The following is a 10,018-nucleotide window of genomic DNA, read 5'->3' as shown; positions in this document are numbered from 1 at the left end:
TTAGTCTTTTGCATGTTTCTTCAAAAAAAAAATCTTTCTAAGAATTTAAAAAGAAGGGGAAAATCTTATCCGCTATTTACAGAAATTCTTAAATCCAATACGGTCAAATTAACAATAATAATAATAATTTAAAAAAGTCAAAATAAGTCAAATCTTCTCTAACATTTATATTTTTTTTCACATATAATATATATATATATATTATTTAATCAAATTTGTTTATTTATTTATTTTTTTATATTACTATATATAGTAAAATTATTACAAAATAACGCTTATAAATAAGCCCCCAAAAGCCTTCACCTCTCCTCCTCCTCCTCCTCCTCCGCCACCACCACGACATTACTCCTCCCCTTCCCTCCGGCAACAGCGCCATGGTCGTTCCCTCTGCCCGCCTACCCGCCGCCAACAAGCTCCTGCCCTGCCTCCCCTTCCCGGTCGTCGACCTCTCGTGGCGCCGCACACGTGCTGCGGAGCGCCTCACCCGTGCTGCCGAGGACCTCGGCTTCTTCAAGGTGGTCAACCACGGTGTGGCGGCCTCGGCGGCCGCCATGGCAACCGCCGCCGCCAGCTTCTTCGCCCTCCCTCCAGGCGACAAACTTGGCGCCGGGCCGCCGTCACCACTCGGCTACGGCGTGCGCAACATCGGCTTCAACGGCGACATGGGCGAGCTGGAGTACCTCCTCCTCCACTCCCACCCTGCCCACGTTGCCATGAAAGCGAACTCCATCCCCAACCTCAACGCCTCCCACTTCAGGTCCTCACTTTTCTTTAGCTTAAAATTATTTTCTTTTTCCATTTAAAAAAAATCGATTTAATATACTTTATTCAATAATAATCAACTAGTTATAACTCCAATTGAGTCGGTCCGGTCGGTTCAATAATGGAGAACAAGAGGTAAACTAGTCAAAACATAACACTTCTAGTTCCTTTTCCTTCTCTAGCACAATTCTAAGCACACTATCAACAAAAACTAACAAGAGGGTCGAAGTTCACTATGTGAAATGAGTATGATTTACATAGGAGTCGATAGAACCCCCGCGGAAGGCCGGCCGATAAGTTCTACTAAGTAAATACTTGAAATTGCGAAAGTTTTATATATAATTTACTAGAGGAATGGATATATTGATGCCCATTGACATGGACATATGGATGAGAGCAAGAGAAGTCTTATCAAATAAAAGAAAAGAAAATAGGGAGGTGGGTATTTGAACATGAAGAGCATCTATACTTTTTTTTTTTCCTCCAAAAAATAAAATTCCAACAAGAAAAGGTTTGAATAACATTTATGATTATTTTGTTTTAATTTAATTTTCGACAATAAAAAAAAAAAGGTTTTGTGATGCCATCTTCCTTCCTTGGGTTGTTGCTTGGTAAGCCTTCCATGCCTTAGCTTCATAAGTCGAACAACACCTAACTCATCTTCCAATTGAAGTGTAAATAAAATTTACTAAATATATCCCACACAAATAAATGTTGGTGATTCTTAAATTTGTATTTATAATGATTTATTAAAGAATGTTTTTCATTTATTATAAACAAAAATTGTCAGATATATTATGCTCTGTTTTTACGTCTCATATTTGACTAAATACTCCTACACTATCAATATATAATTCAATAATTAAGAAAACAAATAAATTTAATGGCATGAACATCAAAAATAAGGGTTAGTCTACAAACTAAGGATAGTCACAAAAGTTGATGTGCCCTACTTTAAGTCCTTCCTCAAACTTATTTAGACTAAGGGAGAGTCGCAAACCAATAGTACCGGTTCGATCGAACCGTTTAGGTTTTAAACATTTTGTTATAAATAACATATTATAATTTAAAAAGAAGAAGATGAAGAAGAAGAAGAAGAAGCAAAAGAGAGAGTGAAAGTGGGTGAGGGAGTCTAAGAAAAGGCATGCAGACACACAATGAGTTGGGGTAAGTTGTCATATCTTGTCAGAGAGAGGACAGACAAGGAAGGGTTGAGAGGCTCAAATCCACAGCTCACAACCCTTTCTCCATCTTCACTGCCAACCAAATCAAATTGGAAACCCCAACAGAAGCTGCAACTGGTCTAAAGAGCCATGAATCATTCGGATTTGGGGACACTGTGGGCCTCAAAACCTCAATCCCAACCTATTCAGATAATTCACTATCAAATTAAATTAAAGATCAAAAAGAAGAACATAAAAGTTTCAAGGGTTAGTGGAGTTCATGCCTGGCTTGGTTGTGTGCAGATATGACCACCACTGAGTTGAGTTGAGATGAAGTCCTTTTGCAATATCTAGCATCCATTTGTTTGTTTGTCTGTCTATCTGTCTGTCTATTTGATCCAAATGTGATCCATTGTGTGCTACACAATGCTTTTAGTTCATCGCGATGCAATTCAATGTCTCATTGTGTCGTGATTTCGCTTCGTTTGCATTGGTCGTCAGGGTTATGGGGTTTAGTTTCCTTGTTTCTTGGAGAAGTGCATTGGCTGATACTTGCATTGGCGGTCTAGAGTTAGAGGTGATCGAATTCCTAGGGGGTTTAGAGAGGCATTCGAAAGCCAGCCGAATCGCCGCGGTCGACTGGCACTTGGATCTCAATGAGAACTGTAACTAACCATCTTTCTTCATCACAATGTTGCTAGTCGAATTGGCATGATGATGACTCGGCAAAAGTGGCAAAAATAAACACAAGAACAGATCAGAGAATTATTCCCTTTTCTGTGAGTGCTGAGCCATCATCAATCATCAATGCCTAAAAAACATTTTTTTAATTATTTTTCTTATTTTTGAAATAATAATAATAATAATAATAATAATAATAATAGCATGATCTATAGCACTGAAATAGTGTAGAGAGAGGGAGCAAACAGGGCACACTGAAAGTACACCACATCTGAGTTAAAGTTGTTTGTCATCTACACTATGGCTACCTTTTGGGTTAAAAAAAAATACAATTTCAGTTTTTTTTTTTGAAAATTCAATAAGATCTTGACTGTTTTTACGATACAATTGTAGTGCGGTGGTGAATGAATACGTGAAGCAAGTGAGGCAGCTTGCAATTGAGCTACTGGAGATGCTCGCGGAGGGATTGGGGCTACAAGACACCCGAGTATTCAGCCGCATGCTCGATGACACGGACAATGACTCCTTGATCCGGTTCAACCATTACCCAACTCCCCCTTGCCTGCCCGGGTCGGCGGACGACGATAAGGTCGGTAACGGAACGGGCAGCGTGAGGGTCGGGTTCGGAGAGCACTCCGACCCGCAATTGTTGAGCATCTTGTGGTCGAATGATGTGGATGGCTTACAGATCCGACTGCCTTCCACGTCGGACGAACATGAGGTGGAGTGGCTCCCTGTGCCAGCGGACCCCACCGCATTGTACGTCAACATTGGAGATCTTCTCCAGGTTAGTATATATTTTCTCTACCTTTTTAACCCCTAAACCTCAAACCCCAAAATAATCTAAACCCCAAAATCTCAATGCGGTCATTCAATAAAGGGGCTCGGGCTTCGAAATGACAAAATCTATCTGGCTAGCAATTTGACAGCGAACTCCATCTATGTGGGGTTAAATTTGTGCATGTGTGCATTGATTGGATTTTGGAACCCTAAAAACTTTATTCGACACTAGGGTTTGTGAGTTGGATGCTGAAATGTGATGCACCTTTTGGTGTTCTTGTCAGGATAGCAAAGTAGGGGCATGTGTTGGCAGAGTACTACTGTTCCTTGCTCGGGGGTCATTTTGTCTGGCCTCATAGGTTAGGGGTTTAAGGTTGCTGATGTAGGATAATCAACTTTAAGCAAGGTTACAATCCACCTAAAAAGAGATTTTTAAGAATTACAAGACAATATTACTATTCTTGTTTTGGCTTCAAATTTTGTAATTTTAATAGTGATTTGTGTGTGATTTTTTTTTTAAAGGTTATGACGAATGGAAGGCTAATAAGTGTTCGACATAGAGCATTGGCCAACTCCTCTAGATCGAGAATGTCGACCGTCTTCTTCGCGGCACCATCCCTATCGACGAGAATTTCACCACTTTATGAGATGATTAATAAATCGCATTGGCCTAGGCGATACAAATCCTTCACTTGGGGTGAGTTCAAGAGAGCCATGTACACCCTAAGGCTTGGCTATAATAGACTTGACCTCTTCCTTGCAGAAACTGATGACAAAGAAGATATAGATTTCCTTTAACTCTTTGAAATGCTCCCCTAAAAAACAATTTATAGGACTAAATAGAATATTAGAGGAAGAAAATTATAGTATAAGCATAATTACTATTTTGTTATTTGAGAGACTAAACATCGCGTTGCATGCCCTAAGACTCACTTTTAAGATCACCCGAAATTTTGGCAATTAGAAGTAGATGAAGAGTGGTTCTTACCATGTTTTAGTGCAATGTTTTTTTACCCTTTGTTGTAATATTGAGTGTTGTTTATTGGTGTGTATATTTTTATCTCTTTTGTGGTTTATATTGTTGTATTTTTTTTTGTATTTTAAATGAGAAATTTGATTGCATTTTCTAAAGTGCACTATCATCCAATAAACTTCACTAATGCATCATTAATTTAAGTGATCAATAAAGCATTAATATATCATGTGGGCTCATTAAATGCCTTTCATTGTTGCCAAAGCAATAACTTGATGTGGAATGATTTGATGCAAAAGAGAGCAACATTACTAAAACTATTAAATCAAACACTATTTTAACATGATTTAATAGTCCATGAGAGTAGGCTTGAATCTTCTCTCATTTAGTTAGTCGACAAGATGTGAAATTTATGCTCAAAGAGAAATCATGAAATGATTAGATGTGACATTATGATAGAAAGTTATGATTAACAGGACGAAGTAAAAAAACAAAACAACAATATACAGAGCTTTATTGACATTTAGTAGAATAGCAAATATGAATCACTTTGTTATCAAAATATACATATTAATTTCTTACTACAAGGCCCAAATCTTTTCACCATCATGGTAGCTCAACAAAAAAGGAGCATACCTCAATGGGGAGACAATGGTGTGTGGAGGTTGATCCCTCTTACATGTATGGTTTTTTTTCTCCTATATATACTACAAGCATCAAAGAATGGTTGTGTATTTTCGACGAGTTATATGAGGACCTGCGGTTTCAGAGCACGTCGCGAGCATTTGGCACGAGGATGGTTCATCAGACTGCAGGCACAGCCTTCCAGTAACTCCATATCTTCCTCAAATGTGAATATGGAGGCCATTTCTGGATTCTGCAGTAGCAACTTTGATGCCAGAAACCCAGCAATTGTCCATGTTTGGTACAGCCGCGACTGCTTTCCGATGAATCTAGCTGTTGGGGTGTCGTAGTACTCAGGCCATTGATCGTCTGAAAGCCTTTTCTCAGCTACATCGACAGCCTTTCGGGCTAACTCAGGCCTGCCCATTTTGATGCAAGCCAAAGTGAACTGCAACATCACAAAGACAATACGGTTAGAAAAATGATTGGAAGCGAAAGAGAACGAATGATAGAGAAGTATCGATGGACACTTCAGTACCTGCCACAGTAAAGTAGGCCATGATCCACCATTATGATACGACCAAGGCCTGCGATTTATCAACCACCGTTATTAGATTAAGAAAATGTAAGCTTGTTGTCTTTGCTTTCAGATAACAAGTATATTTGATATCGATAACATAGTCTTGCTGAAGGATGATAGAAATTTGATTTGCAAATTACTGACTGTTATTAGATTAAGATACTTGGCAATCATGATTCAATCATCAAAGAAAATTTTCGACTTCATGGATGCTTGTTATCTTTCCTTCAAGAATAACTAGTAGTATTCAATATCCACAACATCACCAACATGTCTTGTAGATGAAGGATGATATGAATTTGATTCGAGTTCTAAGCTGTAAATACTGAAACTCTCATTAAATAGAAGGCAATATCGGGCTGTTGTAACTTACGTATTTTTCGGATCACTTCCAGTAATTATGCGCCATTCTTCATTTTCTAATGCAGGATAACATATCTTTAGAGGCATAGTTCCTACGAAATCCTCCCATTTGTTCTCCATCAGGTTTAGAATGTCCTCAGCTTGCCTTGGAGTCGTTAAGGAAGAAATGATAGCCCATAGGTTACCAAGTGAGAAGAACCTAAAATCCATGTGAGCTGGCTGAAGGTTCCCGATCAAGTAGCCGCCTTTTTCAGGAATCCAATCGACTAGCCAGCTAGGAATTTGCTCCGGATAGATGTTGAATTTGTTAGTAGCATCTTGAGAATATTCTTCTGTCTTGTAGCGATAGATCTCATTGATCTTTTTCATGTCCACCCAATAGTACTCTCTGATGTGGAATGATAGAGCAGTGAGCCTCTTGTTAACAGCACTCAGCAAGCTCCTGGATCCGTCATTAATGACGATCATTTCACGTGAACAACGCAAAGCGCAGTAGAACAAAGCCTGTATGATATAAAATTGTCAAATACACATTGTCATGTAAATAAACATCACAGAATCAGCTTAGCCAATACTACAACTGATTAATTACTCTTGTATACTTAAGTTCATCCAGGCTTAGAGAATCTTTGGACTATTTAATTGACCTTAAATCCATGCATCGATTAATAATTCAGCTTGTAAACATAATCTTATTTCAGTACTGATAAGTTTCCTACACCGTTAAAATAAATTGCTTCTAACATACATACATTACTTGTATCTAAACCTCAATGATTAGCCAGTCAATTTAACTTGGAAGTATCAGTTGGAAGAAAGCAAGAAGAGGAAAGTATCTAAGGTAGAAACCATAAGCGAATTCACTTAGAACTTTCAGTTGCAAATTACTAGAATGATAAATGTGTTAAGGATCGACTGAAAAAAGATACAACATTAAAACTCATATACCTGAATCTCGAGAGGATGTCCATGGATGCCCATTCGTCGGTCTATCATGCAAGAGCCGTCGGCAACAAGTAGAGTAGGGAACATATCGAACCCATCAGATAAGCACAAGTTCAAGATCAATTGAATGCCAATCTGCACATCCACTCTCTCTTGTAATGTATAGTCCCCTGTAATCTTTCCATAGGCTCTTAGCAATATGATCCACCACAACCCTGTAAAACAAGGAATCAGTGCCTCAAAGCGATTTGCTAGCATTTATCTCTCTAGAGAGTAAAAGTTCTTATTAATTGACCTACCAGAATCTACCGGAGCGACTCGTCCGATGGCTGATTCACCGAAATCAGGGTCCAGCACCTCCTTGACTTCATCCTTTCTTCCATCTATGGGCACACTTCGAACCTTGAAGCTTGCGGGCATTAACCCTTGTCCAGGGCTGTAACAGTCCACAGTCTTCTCCCAACTCTACTTATCAAGGAAATACACAAAAGTAAACATGGTTTGCATTCAAATCAGAAGGATACCAAAAAGATTCGTCCATGTTAATTCATTCAAATTGAAAAAGAAAAGTTTCATGGCTTTCTTAAAATCATTGAAACAAGATAGCTGAAGAAGATGAAAATTTCAAGTTTCACAATTCAAGGCTGTTTCTAGGAGTCTCTTCTTGATTAAGAGTTAAAGTGCCAATAAAGGAGATAGGATTGGTGGAATAGTTGAGGAAATCTTTGAAAAGGAATAAAGTTGTACCAGGAGATCGATAGAGTAATTAATAGATGGAAAAGCAGATTTTTTTATAGGTATTACCTGCAATTGCAAGGTGTGCAAGAGGAAATTTCGAACAATCTCGGTCTCCCCTTTGAGGAGGAAGGCGAGCGCTGAAGGGACGAAGTCCCGGATGAAAACCTGATCGTAATTGAGAGCTTCCGCTGCCGGGTCGTTGGCTGCCACCGTCCCGACTGCGCTTCCGCAGTAGCTCACCACCGCGTCTTTCAGCAACCTCCAAGCCTCCTTCTCATCCGCCGTCTCTTTCCGCTCTTTGGCATCCTTCACTACTACTCTCTCAAGAATCTCCTCCTCCTTTTCCACCATCACCTCCGCCAGAAGCTCCCTCTCCGGCTCCACGAGCTCGATCACCAGCGGCTTCACGGCCGCGAGGCCCTGAACGAAGATCCGCTCGAAGGCCCGATCGCCACCGGGCTGCAACGGTCCTGTCGCGGTGGATAGCCGGCGCGAGTCCGAGATCCCCGCCTCGTCCTTCGCGGGGGCGACGGCGGCGCGGATCCTGGAGGAGGCTGATCCGACGGTTCGCTTCGAGAAGCGGCGCCCGTGGACTAAGAAAGCGCCGACCGCGGCGGGGGCACGGAACCGGGGACACGAAGGCAAGATCTGGGCGGCGAGGAGACGGCCGAAGGGCCTCACGGCGACGGCGATCTCCATGGAGCCGGTTGCAGTCATCAAAGAGAAGGATCCGAAGTCGAAATATCGAATACTTCAAGGACTCAACTGAATGCCCACAGGGACCAAAATGCAAGAATAAACTTAAACAAATGAACTGATCTGTAAAAACGCAGGATTCAAACGGAGAAGAAAGAGGCGTAACTTGAGTTGGTTACGTCCTCGTTTTATAAGGCGAAACAAAGGAGACAACGTGCGGAGAAAGGAACCACCGACCACGCGCAAACGAAGCACATGCCCCCGAAGACGATCCTACCCGTCCGATTGAGAACGGACGGCAGATGACAAAAGAAAGACTGAAAAATCTGGGAACACTGGCCGCCGACCACGAATTTTATAAAGGCCATAAAACCGTTGCTGCCGTCAGATCGAGAACAGACGGCGGCGAGTAAAGACACGTGGAAGCACAGGACGGGTAGAGAGAAATGGATAAGCACGTCGCGACTGACGCGGCGGCGAGATTAGGTAAGGAAAAGCGTCCGCCACGTGGCAGTCGGGAAGGGAGCGGAGAGCAATTTTTGGCAATGGGGCCCTGTTAAGGAAGGGGACCGATGAGTTGGATTGGATAAGAAGATATTGGAAATGAATAAATTTTGAGAATTTTGCATATTAAAATTTAATATTAGAGGAAGAAAATATGTCTTTTTCCCACTTTTTAATTATATTGATAAGAGTATTTATTTTTTAAAATGGTCATGCCATTTTAATTTATTTTCTTCTTATTTTATAATCGTGAGTATACTTTTCCAATTTTATAATAGTCTTTGCGTGTCAAACTTTTTGTTCTCAATATTTCTCAATTAAACTAATTAATTTAGCAATATATATGAAAATTAAATTTTGTTATTTTTATGCATGTTAATATTTTTATAAATTAGAGATAATAAAAAAGGACTTTGACCAATTAGTTATGATTTTTAAAAAAAAAACTAGATGATGAAAATTTAAAAGTTATTAATTCTTTTGAGTTCAATTATATTATTTATTTCCCACTCAACATAAATAATGGGGTTCATGTATACTTCTCGAATTTATTCATCAATAAAAAAAGCTATAGAATCAGACTGATCATATGAATGAATGATAAATAAAAATATTTCGACATATGAGCTTTAAAAAAAATCACAAGACTTTTATCCATAAACACAAACATCAATTATATAACCTGTAATGATTGAATGAAAGTCATAAATTGAGTCTTTACCAACCAATATGTGATATGTCGATAGTAGAAAAAATTACAATTAAATAAAAATTATATTGAATTTTGTTTTACATTTAGACAAATAAATTGCTCATTTTCTATTTTCTCTCCCTTAGTATTAATTAAAAAATAAATATTTAAAGGGGATTTCCGTACTCATTTTTCTCATTGCCGTGTGGGATGTGTTGGGTCGCACCAAAGATAGATACATTTCTGGCCTATATATTATTTTATAGGGAAAGAAAGAATATGTTTCTTTTCTTTTGAAATTTACTTTCTATTTATGTGATAGTTTGATACACATGCAACATGTGTTTGAAATTAAATTCATCATAAAATATCTCAAATAACTTAAAATCGAGGGAAAAATTATTATTTCGTTGCAAAAAATGCTTTAAATATTTTTGTTAAATATTAATATTTAAAAGACATTTATTTTGCTTTTTTTTCTCATTATCTTTTGAGTTTTTTTTGTGGTCTATGACTTA

The 10,018-nt window shown here is 39.0% G+C and overlaps 2 protein-coding genes across 2 annotated transcripts; one reads left to right on the top strand and one right to left on the bottom strand.

Moving 5' to 3' along the window:
- The first annotated feature begins 350 nt into the window (after positions 1-350).
- On the top strand, positions 351-4,194 carry LOC121988642 (gibberellin 2-beta-dioxygenase 1-like). The gene is made up of 3 exons (XM_042542173.1): positions 351-757; positions 3,000-3,393; positions 3,909-4,194. Exons 1-3 carry the CDS (start codon positions 375-377, stop codon positions 4,182-4,184), a joined length of 1,053 nt encoding a protein of 350 aa, XP_042398107.1. The 5' UTR covers positions 351-374; the 3' UTR covers positions 4,185-4,194.
- A 648-nt stretch (positions 4,195-4,842) lies between these two features.
- On the bottom strand, positions 4,843-8,486 carry LOC121988641 (neutral/alkaline invertase 1, mitochondrial-like). The gene is made up of 6 exons (XM_042542172.1): positions 7,676-8,486; positions 7,171-7,336; positions 6,875-7,086; positions 5,937-6,430; positions 5,522-5,570; positions 4,843-5,431 (listed from the first exon to the last, which is right to left on the bottom strand). Exons 1-6 carry the CDS (start codon positions 8,324-8,326, stop codon positions 5,105-5,107), a joined length of 1,899 nt encoding a protein of 632 aa, XP_042398106.1. The 5' UTR covers positions 8,327-8,486; the 3' UTR covers positions 4,843-5,104.
- Between the last annotated feature and the right edge of the window lie 1,532 nt (positions 8,487-10,018).

Source organism: Zingiber officinale, chromosome 6B (assembly GCF_018446385.1).
Source record: "Zingiber officinale cultivar Zhangliang chromosome 6B, Zo_v1.1, whole genome shotgun sequence".
In the NCBI taxonomy this organism is placed as follows: Eukaryota; Viridiplantae; Streptophyta; class Magnoliopsida; order Zingiberales; family Zingiberaceae; genus Zingiber; species Zingiber officinale.
This window is presented reverse-complemented; position numbering and strand designations above follow the sequence as displayed.

What these genes read in the sequence shown, in the direction of transcription:
- LOC121988641 (XM_042542172.1), bottom strand. Translation starts at nt 8,326, where the DNA reads ATGACTGCAACCGGCTCCATGGAGATCGCCGTCGCCGTGAGGCCCTTC. An exon ending in GGAAGTGATCCGAAAAATAC is followed by an intron (nt 5,571 to 5,936) that starts GTAAGTTACAAC and finishes GATAAATCGCAG; the next exon opens with GCCTTGGTCGTATCATAATG. An exon ending in GGCCTACTTTACTGTGGCAG is followed by an intron (nt 5,432 to 5,521) that starts GTACTGAAGTGT and finishes GTGATGTTGCAG; the next exon opens with TTCACTTTGGCTTGCATCAA.
- LOC121988642 (XM_042542173.1), top strand. Translation starts at nt 375, where the DNA reads ATGGTCGTTCCCTCTGCCCGCCTACCCGCCGCCAACAAGCTCCTGCCC. An exon ending in CTCAACGCCTCCCACTTCAG is followed by an intron (nt 758 to 2,999) that starts GTCCTCACTTTT and finishes ATACAATTGTAG; the next exon opens with TGCGGTGGTGAATGAATACG. An exon ending in ACATTGGAGATCTTCTCCAG is followed by an intron (nt 3,394 to 3,908) that starts GTTAGTATATAT and finishes TTTTTTTTAAAG; the next exon opens with GTTATGACGAATGGAAGGCT.